Source organism: Neocloeon triangulifer, unplaced genomic scaffold, assembly GCF_031216515.1.
Source record: "Neocloeon triangulifer isolate White Clay Creek 2 clone unplaced genomic scaffold, ASM3121651v1 ptg000004l, whole genome shotgun sequence".
NCBI classification, from domain to species: Eukaryota; Metazoa; Arthropoda; class Insecta; order Ephemeroptera; family Baetidae; genus Neocloeon; species Neocloeon triangulifer.
Window position 1 is genome coordinate 847378 of NW_026775547.1, and position 19826 is coordinate 867203.

Consider the following 19826-nt stretch of genomic DNA (forward strand, 5'->3'; position numbering starts at 1 on the left):
AATTTTTAATTTTTTTTTTTTCAAATAAATATTAAACTAAAGAGGCGTAAAATTTTAAATAATTTGACCTTTCGCTAAACCTCTCATTTTTTTTTTCAAATCAGTGTGTTAACATTTATGCAAATAATTTTATATTTTATTACACCGCTTTTTTTGCGTTAGCATTTATTTTCTTGGCATACCGCACAAGGTCTGTCCACAACACCGCTATATTATATAGAAAAGCATATTATAAGAAAAGCAATGCGGCCAGCTACCGTCAGCCCCATCATGTATGAGCTTTTTCTGTAGTAAAAAGTGAAATTCGATTTCTGATGAAACACACCGCAGGAAGGAACGTCAATTTTAATCAACGCGGTTTTAATTGCACCTCCATTTCTTTTTGGTTTAATTTTTAATTGCTTTCCTAATTTAAATTGCCACTGGATTGACATAATATTATTGTAAAATTTTCATAGAAACGCTGTAGTTTAATATCTGGTGCTGTGGTCAAAACTAATTATTTTCTCACTCACTTTTTTTTAAGTTTATGAAAAGACAAATATTAATTAAAAAGACACAATACTGTTAATTTTATTGCTTTTTCTTCTTACTTTGGACAGAATTGTTAGCTTTGCTTTTGCAGCAAATCTTTTTGACTAAAAAGTAAGGAATGAAAAGTGAGATGAAAATGAATAGAATGATAACGGCGTAAACGTCGAGCAACGCAACCTGCGTCCAGTGCAGGTCAAGAGATGCCGATCTTAGGTGCGGCGCTCCTTTGTGCCGCAGGACGTACTCGACCCAGAAAATCGCCCGTTCCAGAGGAGTTTCCGGCTGGTCGTGGAAAACTTTTGATCTCCGTTTGGCCTCGACGGAAATCCTAATCAAAATAAGTAAAATTTTGTTGATTTTAATAATAAATTTAATTACTTATTATCGTGCAGTGCTTGGTGGATCGCAAACAAAACGTTTCTTTTATTGATGTCATTCAAATCGAGTTTCAGTCCGTATCCGCTTTGTTCAGCTCTTTTTACATTCAAATGCTGATCGCCGAAAACTGGAATTCCGATCAGAGGGATGCCGTGGTACATTGCCTCTTGAGCACCGAGAAGACCGCCGTGCGTTATGAACAGTTTTACATTTGGATGTGCTGCAAAATAAAATAAACGATTAAATTCCACAATTTCCCTAATAATGCAAAAACAATTTAAACTGTCTCTTTTTTTACAAATTAGGTGACTTAAATGGCTAAAATTGGTTTGAAACTGTTCTAGAAAAAGAAGCTAATAAAATTTAAAAAGTATGATTTAATAAAATTAATAATATGAAATTAATTTTTAATGAAAAAAGAAAAAATTAAATTTATTACCGGCACTGATATTTGAAGGAGATGATGAACTTAAATCCAAAAGTTTTAATTATTTCTTATAATAAAAGAATAAATTTTCCAACCAATTATAAAAAATAAACCCATTTTGCAGCTTTATCAAATAAAATGATTTAATCTACCCAATATTTCTTGTTGCGGCATCCACGTTGCGACTTTGACGTTTTTCGGCTGGTCGGGGATTGAATCGGTTTCCCATTTCCACAAAATCCTCTGCGGCAGATCAGCAAACGCTTGCACTAAGGCCTTTCTCTGCTCCTCGGGGAACAAAGTCCCCTTCAAATTGGACCCCATGGAGAAATAAATCGCTCCGTCTTTGGCGCCGTCCAGCCATTCCTGGATATCCTTCGGCAGAGGTTTGCTCGGGGGTTTGACGTGCATTCCGCCGACCTCGATCAGGTTGGGCACCAAAGGTCGCGGGTAGTTGAGGGAAAAGTGGTTGTTGAGCAGAACCAAACTGGCGCTTCTGCGCAGTTTGTGGATCGACGGAGCGCCGGGGAAGATTTCGTTTTTCAATCTTTCGGCCATCGGGAAGTAGTAGAATTCGCTTCCGATGTCCCAGTACCACTGGAATAACGTGTTGACTAGGCGCTCGCAGAAGGTCATTTTCGAGCCGTAGGTCAGCATTGCGTTTGGAACGTAGGATGCCGGCGCCTCGTTGCCCACTGCATAGTTGGACATGTGGAAACCGCCCATTGAAGAGATCAAAACTAGAGGGGCCTATTGTAAATAAAACAAATTTGAAAAAATAATTAGCAAAGAATGAAAATTTTAGTAGTTAATAAATAAAATATCTAGTTTCCAGTGAACTTTTTTCTCTGAATTAGCTGATTTAAAGCAAAAGAGGTGTAACATCACAACATAGTTTAGAATGTTTTGTCAATAGGGAAGGATTGGTAATTTAAAATCTAAATTTTAAATTATAAAAGGACTTTAACAGACATTCTAGTTTCTACTTCATTTTACAAAGAAAAGAGGCTGAAAAAGCGTTTAATTGTCTTTGTTATTTCCCATGCCTAGTTTATTATAATGTAACTTCCATCTTTAACTAAATAAATAAATTTTGAATTTTTACTTTTTGTTAATCTTGTTAATTAAAAGAAAATGATAATTGTATTTGTTTAATTCAAAAGTACGATTAAATAAAACTATCATGTTTTCTTTTAATTTATTAAAAATAAAAATTGTTAAAACATTATTTTTGACGTTTCGTCTCTATATTGAATTTATTCGTCTACCACCAATGTTATATATCAAGTTTCCCCACATAAATTCATTTTATATTGATTTTTTTGACCACGCATGCCTTCATAAAAATCGATATAATATAATAATGTACTAAGCATACCTTGAAATGGTGTGAGAGTCCAAATGTGGCGTCCGACATGAAATCTTCGGCGAGGATCAAATCGAACCCCTTCTTATCGTTAATCACTTCAGTGACGTTCGGGTCGTGCAAAACCAAATCAATGACATTCACGCCTTCCATCCAGTAGAAAAATGGAACAACAATGTTGGGCATGTTTGCAAACTCATACAGATTCTCGTTGGTCATTTCCTCGTAAATGTGTTTCAAAGTGTCCCAGAGGTTGACGTCTGTGTAGTTGGGCGGCGGGTCTTTGAGAGGAAAGGTGCTGACCACGACCAGCTCGTGACCCCGCTCGGCCAGTGCCCTCGTCAGGGCGGAGAAGACGATCATGTGGCTCTTGCCGGGCACTGGGAAAAAGCCGAGGATGCGAGCGGCGTCGCCCTGGCCGCCCAGCAGAACCGCAGCCGGCAGCAAAAAGAGCAAAAAACTTTTGCCGGTCATTGTGCTGTTAAAAAAAAATCCACTTAAATTGCTTTGAAACTGAAAACTAAAACAAAAGACTGAGATTGCGAAAATTTTCAATAAATCTTCCTAATTTATAATGAAAATTTTATATTATTCAGAAAAGAGATAATTAAAATTGATGAAACCAAATGTTTTGGAAATTCAAAATTTCAACTTTAATTAGAAATTTCCGGAAATTTCAATTCTCAAAATAGTATATTAAATGATAGATTCTTTATTTTCGTTACAAAATAAATAAATTTTTGAACATTTGAATGTACAATTGCTATGAATGAAGTTTAAAAAAAATAATTTATATAAAATGTTCACGATAATTAAAAGAAAATCATTTCAGCCTTACCCTTATCCAAAATGCTCCAAACCATGAAATTAGTTCAACGTTTTCAGAAAACTCATCAGTTTCTATGATTTGCACCCACGTTTTGAAAATTTTGATAAGATTATGCTCCGGCCCGGTGAGAAGAGCGACTGATAATGAGTGAAAAACTTACATCATAGCACCGCGGCGCGTCAAGGTCAATTTTAGTATAACCAAAAGCCACACGCGATCCCAACATCATAATCAAAGGCGCACGCGGTGGCTCGCGGTAAACGAGCGGTGCTTTTGGGTGTCCTGAAACGGTTCGTGAGCACCAACACAGAGGGCGACACCGCCTTTGTTGGAAGCACCTTTCCATTTCGTCTTATGCTAAATTGTGTGGGTTGTGTGCAGCAAGAACAAAATATTCTTTTAAATTATACTATTTTTTTTTAAAATTTTTCTACATAAAATTATTTCATCGACAAAAGATATTTTTATTTATTTTTTTTTTACAGATTTAAGATAATTAATATATTAAACTGAATTTTAAATTTCTTTATAACCCTTTATTTTTAATACCATAATATTACTGGGCCGTGACCAAAAATAGCAGCTCATAAAATATTATTACTTTAAAATTTATAAATTTATTGACCGCAACCATAATTCTATTACTTACTATGAGTAAAATCGTTGACCTGGGCTCTTATATTCCTGTTTTTGATTTGCTAAGCATTGATTGAATGACACATTATTAAATTAATCGATAATAAGAATTAATAATTGAACAAATTCATTAATAATCTAAATTTTTAATAAATTACTAAGCAACTAATTACAAAGTTGTTGCTCAATATATTAAATTAACCTCAGCAAGGCTATTTTAAACTAATAACAAAGTTTTAAGCAGTTGTTTTGTGTGTGATGAAAAAGCTGTATAAAATATTTAATTTCTTTGAAATTTGGCTAAATTATTAATATATTTCAATCCCTCATACCCGCTAAATTTGATAATAACATACAAACCTACAATATCTTGTTGAAACGGCCTTAATTATTTAAGAAATTTAATATACAAATTGCTCTTTTTAAAACTCGGAGGTGAATATATTTTAGAGTAAAAATTTTATATTATTTTGCTGCCACTAAAAGTAACATTTAATTTTATTTAATCCTATCATATGACTAGTGATTTTCAGAAATGTACAAATGTTAAATGGAATTGTATCTTCTGTATGATTTTAATTAAAATTAAATAAATCTTGATTTTCCAGAAAAAGAGCGAAAAACCAAGAAATAAAAATTTATTAGATAACAAGTGACTACAAAATTCTCGTGATGAAAATTAACTACATCGACAAATAGAACCTAAAGAACCAACTAAATTATGACTTTATAATACAGTCAATTATTTCTCTAGAGAAATAAATCGAAATAATCAAGTCTGGTAACATTAATTAGATGAGCATTTTTCCAGAAATGAAGACTTTTGCTCAAAAAGCTTTCGAGTTCATCAATATTTGTGGTTGCAAAAGTAAGTTCATTTTGTAAGGGCTTCGGCGAGTGAGGATAAAAAGTAAATTGCGCAAGCCTCTTTGCTCTTTATTAATAGAGGTCGAGCATTGTCGGTGGTTAACACGAGGGTGGCGAGTGCGCGTGCCCGCAGCGGGGTGTGCACGCTGCCTCGGCAACCACCACCACCCAGCGGCCGCTTCAGTTTGACGCGAATTCGCTGGTGGAGCGGTCGTGCGCGTTGCATACTCACCCAGGCGCTGCATCTTTCCGGGAGTGCAATTTCCCGATCCGAACATTTGCCGAGGTTGCGAACCGCAATACCAATGGATTATCCGGAAATGGAGTAGAAAGTCGTCATGTGAGTACAAGCAAATTTTAATTTGTATTTAAATTGGACTCAAATGAGTTTAAAAAGTGATGTTTTTATTACAAAATTATGCCTGCATTGACAATCGTTCTAGTTTAACTAAAATTTCTGCAAATTAGATGAACATAGATAAATAAATTGATAAAAAATGATGATTCTTCACAAAATAAAATTTGCGAATGTATATTTTCAGTACTAAAATCTTGATTGCATGGTACACCTGCCTCGGATTTCATTTCAATTTCTGTAAATAAAAAATAATAAAAAATTATAAATGAATGCATTTATGCAAACAAATTTTTTTAATGTAGCCAGAATGAAATTTGTTGAAAACCGTTCAGGAATGATATTGAACGTGATGAATGTCATATGTTTTTAAGTAAACGTGTTTTATGAAAATTTGATTTCGTCGGCTACGCGGCCAAATGGCCGATCTGGTAATTACCCCTGTGGGGAAAATGGCTAGTGGCCACTTTCCCCGTTGGGGAAAATGGCAGATGAGCCTTTTTTTAAATTTTACAGGAGAAGCAAAAAACTGATTATCTGCTCCAATTTTCAATGTTCAGATTTCAAAATTTGAACCAAAGTTCAGCATGTTATTGCAGATAATTTGGTAGACTTAATTTTCTTTTAAACCTTAATATACAACTGTTGTAAGAAATTTAAAGGGAAGTAACTCCACACTGAAAGAGTAAAACGTGCAATATAATCGAAATTAAACCACTTATGCGATTATTTCTTGCTTTTCTTTGTTCAATTTAACTTAAAAATAATATTTTATAATATAATTTTATTTTAATTCACCTTTTTTTATAAAATTTTTATTATTTTATTTGATTTAAATTAATTTAAATTTTATTCTTTTATTTGCACAATAGTAAACAATTTTGGCATTAAAAGCATTTATTTTATTTCACATGACCCGGCGTCACTTCTAGTTATAATCTCATGAATAGTTTTACTGATATTTACTATAAATTGCAATAATTAGTAAAGTAAAATCTAGCTCGGATACAACATAAAGCTTCTGGTTGCATGTCAAATATTTTAATAAAAAAATCTATATTTTACTATTTATTTAATTTTAAAATTATATCTATTTTAAAGAATTATTGGCATTATCACGCAAAATGCATGAAAAAGCCTGTCACTTTGGAATATAATATTGACGAAACTACAGCTTATTCTGATATTTTACTTCTTACTTAATGTTAGGTATTTTATTAAATTTATTACAATTTTATTTTTTTATTTTTTACATTTTCGATATTTTCATTATTTTTAACATTTATTGCATTTAAAACAATTTTGGCATTATTCAGCAAGCGGGAATGCTGCCTGCTTGCCTGTAAGGGGGCGTGGCACTGCCTTACTTTTGCTCCATGAACTCGCGATAGTGAGACATCTACCGAGAAAGTTGATACTTTTATGGTTATTTCTGATGCAGATTTTTACACTGAATGCATTGGAACAATAAAAAAAATTTGTCCGGAAATGCTCATCTGCCATTTTCCCCAACGGGGAAAGTGGCCACTAGCCATTTTCCCCACAGGGGTAATTACCAGATCGGCCATTTGGCCGCGTAGCCGACGATTTGTAATTTAGTAAAGAATTTAATATTAAATGTTGTAAGGCTTCAAACATTTTGCTGTAAAGCCTGAATAACTGATTTAAAGCAAGCAAATATTTAAAAAAAAACATCTGAATCATTTGGGGAATAATTTAAAATTTCCTTCTTCGTCTGATATATTTGTTTTATCAAACAAATTCTTAGAATCGAGTTAATCAAAGCTTTGTTTATTTGCGTTAAAAACATCAAGAGGAAGGTTGAGCAAATAAATACAACCTCAAATGAGACACTCTTTAGTAATTGACAAACTCCGACGAACCCTTCTTTTTTTACTCAGACAAAACAAACTCGGAAAGTCCCATCGCAATTAAAAACTTCCCGACCTTTTCCGCGTTTTTTTTTTAAATATTTTTTTAGCGTGAGGACTTGTTTTAGTTTGCTGCAAGCCACCCAAAATGCGGCGAATTCCTCCATTGTGTGCAGTTGACAGAGAGTTTACGACGATGATCCTCTTTCTCTCGCATTTTTAGCGCACATCTCGTAAAATTTGCCGCACGTAGCGTCCCTGCAAATGACTTTCCTCTCTTTTTTGTGAGCTGCGTGCGAATGATGATGTGTTTTGTTTTGATAATGGCCCCATTTTCCGGCGCGGGGACAAAAAAAAACGAGCTGCTTGTATAAATTAAGCATTCCTCTCTCTCACACCGAAAGTAAAACTTCTCCCAAGAGTTTACGACGGGCTATTATTTTTCCCTTCTTTTTATATTTTATCACCAAGACAACGCAAAAATTACAAAATTGCCCACGTCGGTGGTGAAATTGGCGTCGCGAAATTAGCGACACGTAAACGAAACCGCCACTTTGTGTGCGTGTCTCTGAATGTTCCCTTTCATGTAAACACGTGCGCCGGCGACAAAGACGGAAAATACCCCTATTGTTCTGTTATAAATGAGAGCAATTATTGCTGTTCACCGCCGACAAAAGTTACTGCAGACCTTTCTCGCGCACTATGCGTAATTAAAATTTACAGTATTATTTATTTCTCTCTGGTGATTTGTTCTCGTCGCGAGAATTTATTATTTTATCTTGTCGGCCGGAGAATGAATTCTCTCAAGAGATGAGATTCATTTGGCTCGTAAATATTTGCATATCCTGGTAATATCTTTGCCTAAATCACCGCCATCATGCATTTAATTTATTTCCACTCTCGGCACATCAACATCTCTTTGATGATTTACGAGTTCCGTTTCACTCCAGGGAATGCCATTTGAGAAAGAAGAAAGGGAAAGACGAAAATTCAAATTTCCTTAGTCGTGAGTGTTCGTTTTAAGTATTAGTTGGCAAGTGGTATCTCCGATAAAAGCTAATTCAAATTTTGTTTTGTTCTAAAATTTACACGGCACAGAGTTTCAAAGAAGAATATTCATTTATAAATAAAATCCAATTTATTTTGTTCTAAAAATATTTAATTAAAATTTGTACAACTAAAAACCACATACTTTATTAATGAATTAAAAAGCTCAAAATGATGAAGAAAATAGTTTTATAAGTCAAGTCTCAAAAATATTGAATTGATTCTTATGTTGGAAGGAAAATCGAATTAATTAAAATAAAAAATCATTTACTTTTAATTATTAAAAATTGGTCTTGAGCTTAAGGAATACTAATCATGTCCGCATGTTAAATTAAATTTGGTGATTCTGAAAGTACTGAGGAGTGCAGCTTTCCATATTAACCCTTCTGCAAACTTTGGCACAAACAAGCGCCCGAAGGTTCTCTGGCTGTGTCAGAGCTGGTCAGAGTGCCATTTTATCATTAATTGGCTACAATTGGCTGCGGTCGAAGCTAACGACTCCTCGTGGCGCCAAAACTGCGCGAAATTAGAAGCTTGCTGGGAAGGGAAAGTAGTTTAGGGATGCGCACGTCAAACGGTCGTTGAAAAGGGTTGAGAACACGCCTGTCGTCCGCATACGCAGCTCGCAGAGAGGAACGTCCGGCGACTCTGCATTATTAACACCGAGGGCCAGAAGCCGGAATTGGAATCAAATATTGATTGCGAATATTAAATTGAGAAAGGCGCTAGAAAGGTTCGATTTTTCAAAAAGATAGGACGTGAATTTATTGCCTTGAGCAGATTACTTTCTGATCTTTAGACTAATTTACTGCAATTCTTCAAGGAAAGTGAATTGTGTTCACTTTTTAAGTCCCTTTAATAATGGTTCAATAACAATTTACACAAAAAACTTATCAATTTATTTACTAAAGGCAGTCAAATCGATTTAATTACTCTTGATACTGCTGTTATCCATCCTGTAATGAGCTAATTTTAATTAAATAGTTCCAATTATAATTCCTACACGTAACATAATTGTTGGAAAAAGAAAGTTGGTGCAACAGTCATCATTTTGAAGGTAGTTTTAATCATTAACACTATGGAACACGGCATTATTTATTTGTTTTATTGATTAAATTAATCAAATTGAAAAATATAATTTAATATCAATCAATGATTAAAAAAAACACAATGCAATTTATTCAAAGAAATTAAAAAAATTCGTATTTATTATTTCTTTCCACAAAAATAACAAAAGAAAAGATTAAATTAATTTAATATATTATTTAACAAATGCATAAATTTTTGTTATATTTTTAAAAGTATTATTATATAATATATGTACATGGCAAAATAGCACAAACTTCCTACTGAAAATCAATATTTTAATGCTTGCCGTAAAATACGAATGAATACTTGCGAATTTTTTTGGACATGTTTTCCGTTTTTGCCATCAATGTTATTGATATTTACATATTTGCTCCATGAATTTTGATGTGCGCCACCCTAATACAGAGCCAGTTTCATCTAAAAAGCAAAAACCTTAGCAGAAAAGCAGTGGAGCCAAGCAGTCGGAATTTATCATCGAGATTAGTCTCGCGAGTGGACCAATTTCGCGTGGCCATCTGAGTTATCTGTGCACATAAATTGCGAGATAAACAGAGACTCGCTGTTCGTGCGGGATTAGAAGAGTGGATGTACTCGACAGCTGTAGCTCCCGCGACGACCAAGCTAATCCCCGGAAAGGAAGAAAAAGAAATGCGCTAATAATTCAGGCGCAAATAGAAAGGAGGACCCGGCTGGAGAGGAGTCTCGCGAAAGAGGAGGAAAAGGGAGGATCAAACTTTTTAATGGCAAGCATTTTTTTTCTTCTGAATTTGTAAGAAGTAAAAATTCCATGACTGAAATACAAATTGCGTTTGATAAATTCGCACTTGTAAGGGCGCTTTTAGTTTTAATCCAGATGGATTATTTGTTGCTAAACCACTAAATTCAACCAAACAAGAAAGTTAATTCCTACTTCTAGACATAGAGACGTTTCCCTCCAAGCTCAAGTGATTTTTTGGCAGGAAAATTTAACCTTTGATGAACCTTGATTTGAACATTTATAAATTTTCATTGAAATTTTTCTAAATTCAAATATTACTGGAGAGACCTTTGAGACTAATCCTTGGAATTAGAGTTCCAAATTGTGCTAAATTTTAAAAGCGCACTCGTTTCGAAGGCGGCGAAAGTTGCGTGTTTACTTTTTCCCCGACTCCTCTCTGCTCGAGAAGCACTTCTTTTCCATCTCTCTCTCTCTCTCCCTCGCGCTTATCTCCTTCCGACGCCCCCAGCTCTGACGCATAATTAAGTGCACTTCTCTTTTCTCCCGCCCGAACCGAAAGAAACGACCCTCCGCGCCGGCAAACTCTTTTTTAACTGCCGTAATTACGGTGGCAATTTTTGCCTCATTATCATTCTCACCGTGAACTGAAGGAAAATACAAACAGCAGCTGCTGGAACAAGTCGTCGCTTTTTCGGATCAGACAAGGCGTGTGTTTTATTGCATATTGGCCTCGATAAGCCCGCGGGGATTTGCTTCTTTTCCGAGGTGACTCATCGCACCAGGCCCGCCACGGACGCACTTTTTATTTGCCGTGTCCTTCGTGACAACTGTGTTGGCGGCGGTGTTTGCTCGCTCACTCACACACACCATTGCTCGCCTGGCTCGTGAGCGCGTATGCAGCCGGCTGAACAGGCGTGACGGGCAGATTGCATAACCGAGCGCGCAACTCATCGCAGGCAATTTGACGCGGAATCGTCAGCCGTGTAATTCGATTCGCTGGCGGCAAATGAAAGGGAAGACCGTGAAATAATTTGTAGAAATGGTGAAGTAGAAAAAATTATTTCATGGGAAAATTAATATTGTCAGTTTTAGTGATTCAATCGAATTTATTTTCTTGGAAGTAAGCAAGACTTGAAATTGTAGGTCTTCAGCTACCATTTCAACTCTACAATTTTTTTCAATTTATTTAAAATGTAAATTAATACATTTTTTTTTATTTTCAATTTTAATTTTAATTGAAAATATTCCAGTTTCTGTATATTAGGAAATTTCCTCACAATTATACATTTATTGGTTTCAAACAGATTTTTCAGTTCAATCTCATAATGATGGGGCTCTTATTATTTCTGATTCATAAGCCTAATGGTTTTTATTGCTGACTCTGAAATTAGTTCTTGGTCAATCACATGAAACTAAATGTCCATAAATTCGCATAAATTGAGCAGAGAGCGTTTTTTTTTTTTACTTCAGACTAGTGTACCGTAAAATAATGGAACATAAAACAAATCTCCGCTGGATTTAATTTAATGCTTCTAACGTTGAAATTTAATGGGACGAAAAACTCGTAACTTCCTATGGCTCGGTTCATACGTGGTCTATTTTCCAGAAGGAGGTCGAATAATTTGCAAGTTTTATCGCGCCATGCAAATGAGTGATCGACGTGCGCCGAGCTTTTATGCTGAACACCGCCCAAGTTGTAATAAAGACAAATGACGTTGTGCAGAATTTAACGGAGAGGGTTTTCCGATAAATAACTACAGGGCGGAAGCAGCTCGGCGTCTTAATTAAGGCAAATATGGGGCGCATCAGAGCGCGAGTGTTTACATCGGGCGCTCTGCTGGCCACACAAAGGGTTGCACAGGGTGTTTCGTGCATGTTCAATTCCCGGCTGAGTTCCGGCCGGCGTGCTCGGCCGAGCTTAAGAATGTTCCGACGTAATCCAACTTATTCGCTGCGGGCTGTTTCGGAGGCGGTCGAGAGTATGCATATATATATATGCCTCCTGTGGCGCGCACTTTGGGGCAAATTATCAATAATGTATGCGGGCGCAAACGGTCTGCCTGCAAGAAGATTACGCCGAGTGCCGCGGCAGGATTTGAAATCGATCCGACTCTTTAGTTAATCGGATTTGGAGAAGAAACTTTTTGAGTAAATTAACGCGCTGGATTTTGACGTTGGCTTGACTGGCCTAAGTAGGGTGCTTTATTGCTTAAAAAGTGTTTGTTTTTTTAACAGTCCGAAAGATAAACCACATATAATTTAAGTGGATTTTATATTCTTGCTCTTCGGATCAAAATTTAGAACTCGAATTAATTTTAAAAATTAAATGGTTGTATTTTTTGACTTCACTTTGTTACAATTTTCTAATAAATGAATGCAGCTATTTTTATTTTGAGCCAAAATTTTACTTTCTACAGCACTATGTACGAGTTAGAACTTAACTTTTTACACATCAAATTATTACATTCGTTTTTTGTTAATAAAAAATATATTTTTATTCCTTTTTTTTTAGGTAAAGTGCAGAAAAGTTTGAATTGATTTTAAAATTCAAACAATAAACAAGTATATGCTCAGAACGCTAATCAAAATCATTTTGCTATGGTTGATCGAAATCAAATTTATAAAGGCCTGAAAATACTGAACTTAACAAACTTTTCAAATAATTTTTATTATATCCAATTTCAATTTAAGATTAAATTGGATTAAAATTAAATCTTGTTCGACTTCGCAGTTTAAATCTGCTTGTAAAGTGTTTTTGACTAGTTAACTAATTGTTTCAGCCATTAGCTTTTTGCAACGGCCCCAGTTCGGCGAGTAGGTCAAGGTTTCCAATCTTGACCTATGAGTTTTAGTGACTTGTTCACCAGGATTGGCTGCCGATTCTCTACAAATGTAATTTTTATGACTTGCTTATTTTTTTATTTTGACTTGTTATGTAGAGAATAATACAAATTGATAAATAATGAATTTAAAATTTGATTTTGCGGAAAAATAATAATGAAATCCACAATTTCAATGTTGATTTTGAGATTAAGCTTGTTGTTTGACAGCCGCCTATGCTTCCATCTCAGTTTTGACACGGGACTGTTTTACATTCGTGTAAAATATTTTAACATGCGTTCCTACAAACAAGACAGTGTCCATCACTTCGACCGCATTCCGTCAGTCTCGTAGTGTTGTGAGCGTGGGCTTTGGCTTGTTACCTAGCAACAAACAAAACTGCCAGGTGAGGCAGCTAAAGCGCCGTGCTATTTTGAGCCCTTTTTAAAGCTCAGCTTGATCCTGATCAGCATAATTTATACAAATATAAATGGCCAGGGCAGCTTGTCTTTTGCTCTTGATAACAAGCCAAATTTAATACTGTCGATTTCTGTTTTCATTCACTTTTAGTCCCCTCGTTTGGAACATTATTTGTTTTTGTTCACTCTCCGGCGGAAAACTCATTCACTCGCCTCTTTTTTTTATCTGCGCGACAGTCAAAATAAAGCCCCTGCACCATGAAAAGGAGTATAAAAAGAGCGAAACGCCGCCATTCGCGAGTCGAAATAAGCATTTGGAATGCGCGCCTAACTGATTGGTTGTCCCTTTATGAGCATCCGAAGCTATTTTGATAAAACGAGCAAAAAAAAAGACTGTCGCCCGTTTGTCAATATCGTTCTTTCTCCGCTACTTTATTGGCCAGCGGAGGGAAAAGCTGAATTAGCGAGATTCCGCGCCTGCTTAAAAAACGCTTGCTCTTTGTTGCTGCTCTATATTCAAAGGCTTTACAGCGTTATTAGCTGACGGTGGAAATTTACGGCCGGCTGCAAATCTGACGGGCCGAAAGTGTTATTGGAAAATTTTACGGCACCGTCAGTGTATAATTTTGGCCGGCACTTTTGATCGCGAACTGCACGCGATCTCAGTCAGGGAGGAGCGCCTTGCAAAACCAAAGCTGCTTTTTCCAGCATTAATCTGGTGCGTCACGCCATCCGAGCAACCCGCGGCAAGTCCATTTAGAAAATCAAGCTCTCTCTCGACCCACGCCCGCAATCAAGTTCGCAGCTGCCCGTTATCGCTCATTCCGCCCCGCCGTCAAGAAAAGCTAATCGCGCAAATTGAATTATTTTATATGGTCGAGAGCAGTACACGAATTGCCTCTCAACACTCTCAGGCTTTCATGCATTATTCACAGAACGTATTTATAAAATATCGATGGATTCATATAATCAATTAATTGATACTTACAATAAGTAGCTGTCAACAAAAAATGAAAAAAGTGATCTGCAGAGTACAAATTAAAAACATTAATTATTTATTTATAATTCATGAAAATAATGAAGTGCAACTTGAATTATTAGTTCACAACGCTTCAATATTTTAAATATATATGTATTAATGACAGAGACAAATAATTTTATAAACAAACAGCGAAAAGACAAGAATCCATTTAATTTTTAATCATGAAAACAGTTTTATAAGGTATGCGCAGGTGTACTGATTTATGTTCCTTTCATTGTGCAAGAAAAGTTTAAAGAAATTTAATCAGACCAGATCAAAAACTCTTTGCTATATTTTTTATATTTAAAAACTTATTTTAAAATATTTAAAAATTATTTAAATAAAAATGGAAAAATTAATTATTTTATTTAAAAATAAAAATAATATTTTGAAAACATTAAAATTTAATAAATATTTGTGATATAAACTAAAATTTAATAAAGATTGGCACTGTTATGGCTTTAGCGGCCAGTACGCTCTCTTTCGAAGGAGAGGGTCCTGTGCTTTAGCAAGTTATTTGAAGCGAAAAGCCATTTCTCCAATCACCCCCTTATTAATTGTATGTCTCATTTCAAATGTATTTTCAGTTTTTTTTTTGTACTTTTGTATATGTATAGTTTTGTTGTTGTATTCATGACTGTATCGAAATCGAATGGAGAATAAATAAATAAATAAACAAATACACTGCACGGTAATTTATAGAAATAAGATTATTTTTAAATTAAAAAGAATGGGAAATAAAAATCAATCAAAAAAGATTGGGAAATTGATTGGAAGAATAAAATATTTAAGTTACTGTGGAGATGGTTAAAGCTATTTTGTCAAACAAAATTAGAACATCTTGTGGCATCAAAATATTAAGAAATTGCAACTTTTACAACTTCTTTAATATTAAGCCTCATTTTTTGTATTGATTTTGCATGTTCAAGACAAAAGATGATAAATTTCTCCGGCAGGCTTATTAGCGTGAACGGCAGATGCAGCGGCTGTTCATCATTTTTCCATCGCGTAGACCGTCATTTCAATATTATAGGGTGGGCTGCCGACGCCGCCGACGAACGGTCGGTCCATAATGATGATGACGCGCGTGTTCGGGGAGAAAAATCAGGGTGAAATTGAGCGCGCGGAACATAATTTATTATTTCTCCTCCATTACGAGCGACAGATAAGCGGTATCGAGCGTGTACTTTTTTCTTTTGAGATTCTCATCTGCCACCGTAGTGTTTATTTACATTGCGTAAAGAGCTGCTCCAGAAAGACATTATGGAAATTCATTTGGAAAGTTTGCTGCTTCTTATTGTTGTTAGGCCGCGCATAATGGCGACACGAGAGACCTTTTGTAAACAACGCGCCAGACACGGAGCCAAGACCAATTTGCATTTAAGGCGGAATGCTCTCGCGAAATGTATCTTTCCACATCTCTTCACTGGAGAGCGCTTGATGGCGTATAATTAGTCCTATAATTACAAAGATGTTGACGTTGAAAGTCGACACTACACAGCCATTAATATTAACGAAATACGCACAATCTCTGGTTGCCGTAATCGAGCTCTTGCAAAATAAAAATATTAAGAAAAATATGGAAATTCGTTGGCAAATCTGCGGAATATAATGATGGATTTATTCAGCAGTTGAGAAAATATGCAAAAATTATTCCAATAAAAAAGCCACATATTATCGATTAGAGGAATTAATTATTATCTTTGCTATTGTTTTTTTCCCAGGTTGCTACAGAAAATTTAGTTGCAATTAAGTTTATTAACGTATCACCGGGCAATCTATCTATAAAAAAAAACTCTGGGGAGAAACATTGAAATTAATTTATCATCACCACCTTCATAGCGAAAATTTAGCTCAAACTTCAGAGATCAATTGAACCTCATAGAGCCTTTTTTTTTTTTTATATTTTTACACATTTTTTCTTTCTATCAAATTATTTTCACTAAAATCTTTTAATTTGTTGACTTCATATTTGAGATATTTGGTTTATTCCATGGAAATTCCTCTAGTTTCCCGCAAAAGGCAGAGAATTTTCCTTTGAAATGCCACACTTTGCCCTTTTTTGTGAATACATTTTTTGCTGATCGAATTTCTTTCCTCCGTCTTTTCCACGAAGACGACGTTGCTCGATCGCACCTGAAGAGCTTTTAAGCGATATCAAGTGGCCGCGTGCGGCGTTGGAAAGGCTGCGAAGCTGCTCGTCCACTCGGCCTTATTGCATTTTGGCACGGAAGGCTATCGGAATAAAGTTTCACTTCATTATATGATGGAGTCGAGCAGTGGGCGCGCAACGGCCAATCGTTATTGATGGTCTGGCCGGCGCTTTTTATGGTCATCGACGTCGCCCAGTCCTCTTATTATATGTGATGTGAGGCCCCTTGAAATGGAGCCGCGGCCGGGGAGAGTCCACTCGGAAAATCGCACCCGTCCCGAATGGGGGTGCGCTGACCTCAGAGAGTGGCTTCCATTTCATATATGAGAAAGAGGGTTGAGAAGGACTTGTGTGACAACTGAATTTCACGAGATGGGTTTCCGGGAACGACTTTCATTGATTTTTTTTTTTTATTGTTATATCAAAGAAGAAGAAATCAAATAATGGAATTACGTGCTTTCGCACTAATAGAATGGATGGACCACAGAACCTGAAAATCTAAGGAAATTGATTTTTACAATATAATTATTTGTAAATTGTTGAAAATTTATTAATTTCTCGACAACACGCTGAAGTAAATACAGAATATTTATAACATTTTATAAATATCTTGCAAAACGTGTTTATTTTTTATGAAATCAAAATACACAATAATAAGAAATAAAATTAATAACTAGTTTATTTGGTAAAACTATAAAAAGCATAATTATTTTAAAATGTAAAATTATTAATAAAATTTTTTGTAAAACACTTTTACACTGTTTACTAAAACTAAAAAAAGTATAAAGATTTTCATGATTCCATTCATTACAAATTATTTTCAGTGATTAAATTTATAATTCAAAATTTCCATAGAAAATTATTCAAAACTATAATTCGGCAAATTTGACTTTTGAAACCCGCGTACTTGTTGGAGTCACTTTAAATAAATTGGATCTCTTAAATTCCCTTGTTGATTTTGTGAGAGACTGTCTAGAAGCCTATTTAGTTAATCTTGTGTATTTTGGCCCCGTAATAAATAAATGTTGGCTTCTCCTTAGCTTCGGAGAGATAAATTTTAAATCCTGTCAGAGCGACTTCCCGGGCCGAGCCGTGAGGATTTGAGTCGAAAACCGGCGGGCGTGTTTCGGGAAACAATAATTCAATTCCGCCGTTTCCCGCGCATATAAATTGGGGCCAACGAATGTGCCCTCTTCGCGTGCACGTCTCCTCGAAGAAAAGCTATAAGGGCCTTTTTCTTTTTTTATTTGGAAACGACGGCAAACTGTTGGTGCTTCCGAATAAATCATTTATTTAGCGGTTGGGAAAATGAGGCGCATTTTCCAGCCGGGCCCTTTTTATGTTTTTTCAACAGCCACTGGTTGACACACACACAAGAAGAGACCAACCAACGGGTTCAAGATCCTTTTTCTTTGTGACACGTGCGCGTTGACGGCAGCTGTTTGCCAAGTATAAGTCTCGAGTGTCCTCCTCATTCCGCGCGTGCGATATGCAGAGTATGAAATTTATGCCGAGTGCGCGTGCACAAAGGCGAGGCGTTTAATTTAACGCCGAGCCGCGGTGCAATTAGCGCAAGAGGCCACTCTTCGGCTTTTCAAGTGGGCAGGTGCTGAAATGCATTATTTCTGCATCGGACGTCCCATCTCTTGATTTTTGCGTAATATCAGGCTATAATTGGCAATGATGAAGGAAAATACTAATGCAAAAGAGAAATTATTTACTAAAATTCTTTCCGAAATAAGAATAAACTTTGATGATAAAATTATGTTCAAATTAGATAAAGTACAATAATTATTTCACAAAAATTAATTTCAATAATTGTTTTAAACGGTACAAGCATTTTGTGTAATTAAATAGTCCAAAAAAAAATTGTTCTGTTTTTTTGGATAAAATTGATCATAATAAACAAAATGGTTTGATGAAAAAAAAGGAAGATTGCGATCGACCAAAATTTTAGAGTTAAAAATCAACTGAAAATGATCGTAAGAAATACCACGATAAAATTTTATTTAAGGAATTGAAAATTAAAAAGAGTGGAAATATTAATCTGCTTATTGTTAAATATTGTCCAAAAAATTAAATTCGAAATAGATCAAATCTACCATATTCTTACATAAATATGATGAAACCACCACCAAATTAATTTCTTATAATCAAACATAAATCCTGGTAAACACCAAAGTTGATGAAATTCCACAAAGTTTGCAACTATTAATAAAAACATCAAAAATAAAAGAAGAACCAACGTTTTCAAAATGTTTTTTTGACTTGGGGTAAAAAAAAATTAATTTTTGTTTGTCAATTATTGCTTTACTCTTTATAAGGAAAATGGTCACAGTTAAATTCATTATTATAAGTTTTTTACTTTAACTGTATTGAAAGCTGCAGAAATCTCAATTTAAAACTTTAAACTAAAAAATGAGCTAAAATAAATGATGTTCAGGTTTGACCTATGACCTTGGTCACTATAGCAAAGTTGTAGGGCATCCAATTCTCTACAATTTTGCTTATATAAACTTATGCGCTATCTGCAACAGGAGCTGAGATATTTTCGATTTTTGAAAACGCCATTTTTCAAAATCAGCAAATTTGAGCCCCTGTAAAGTAGGCAATTGTAAGAATTTTCAAAAATTATTGATTTTTTTACGTCAAAAAATATGAAGTTTTGATTTAGGATTTACGGTGGATGAAAGCACTCGACGATAAAAGTATTTTTCCAACTTTGATTAATGTTTTTTGGGAAATTCACTCAGGATTTTCTTTCTCCAAAGTTGCAAACTTTCGATTATGATGCATTTCGGGGTTGAGGGGGGGGGGGGTAAAAACTGCACCATAGCAAAAGGATGTGAATTAATCATGTCGTGCTGGTTGCACATCCTCCAGGCAGCCGGCGAAATAATAAAAGTCTTGGTAATCCGACGTCCTCTCTGGCAAAAGGGGGAGCTTTCAATATGATGCATGATTCATAAAATATCCGCGCTCGCGCAGCAGAAAAAGGGTCTCTTCTCGCGCGGGGATGAAATATTATTATTGTCGCTATTTTGCGCGTCTGCTTGCAGCGGAGGCTGGGGGGATGTGTATGTAAGTTTTTGTAGAAATGCAGTAGCGGCAAAGTGCACCCTCGCTTGGCAGATCGCTTCTTTCTCTGCTGGAGCGAATTCGAGTCGTCGTTTAAAAGGAGATAAATTAATTCTTAAGTGGGACCGACGAGAAAAAAAGGAAAAGACGCTGCGCTCCACCGCGAAAAGGAATCTAAATTTAAAAGCAAGAGGCTCTTATGTTAATGGCGTTTTTCGT

At 35.4% G+C, this 19826-nt stretch overlaps 3 protein-coding genes across 3 annotated transcripts in view; 2 read left to right on the plus strand and 1 right to left on the minus strand.

Moving 5' to 3' along the window:
* Positions 1–544: 544 nt before the first annotated feature.
* On the minus strand, positions 545–3725 carry LOC132193416 (UDP-glycosyltransferase UGT5-like). The gene is made up of 5 exons (XM_059614066.1): positions 3544–3725; positions 2718–3183; positions 1492–2089; positions 913–1132; positions 545–862 (listed from the first exon to the last, which is right to left on the minus strand). The coding sequence occupies exons 2-5, from the start codon at positions 3177–3179 to the stop codon at positions 574–576; spliced, it is 1569 nt and encodes a 522-aa protein (XP_059470049.1). The 5' UTR covers positions 3180–3183; positions 3544–3725; the 3' UTR covers positions 545–573.
* Positions 3726–5240: 1515 nt separating this feature from the next.
* LOC132193636 (uncharacterized) overlaps positions 5241–19826 on the plus strand; it is a 142050-nt gene continuing 127464 nt past the window's right edge. The window contains exon 1 of the mRNA XM_059614419.1: positions 5241–5377. Coding sequence (XP_059470402.1) covers positions 5376–5377 — 2 coding nt within the window. The 5' untranslated portion in view covers positions 5241–5375. The remainder of the gene's footprint in view (positions 5378–19826) is intronic.
* LOC132193642 (poly [ADP-ribose] polymerase tankyrase-1-like) overlaps positions 14499–19826 on the plus strand; it is a 161079-nt gene continuing 155751 nt past the window's right edge. The window contains exon 1 of the mRNA XM_059614429.1: positions 14499–14508. The gene's annotated coding sequence lies outside the window, so the exon portion shown is untranslated. The remainder of the gene's footprint in view (positions 14509–19826) is intronic.

Coding starts and splice junctions, on each gene's coding strand:
- LOC132193416 (XM_059614066.1), bottom strand. CDS start 3,179: ATGACCGGCAAAAGTTTTTTGCTCTTTTTGCTGCCGGCTGCGGTTCTG. Junction 1,133..1,491: donor GCCGCAACAAGAAATATTGG/GTAGATTAAATC, acceptor TTTATTTTGCAG/CACATCCAAATGTAAAACTG. Junction 863..912: donor CAAGCACTGCACGATAATAA/GTAATTAAATTT, acceptor TATTTTGATTAG/GATTTCCGTCGAGGCCAAAC.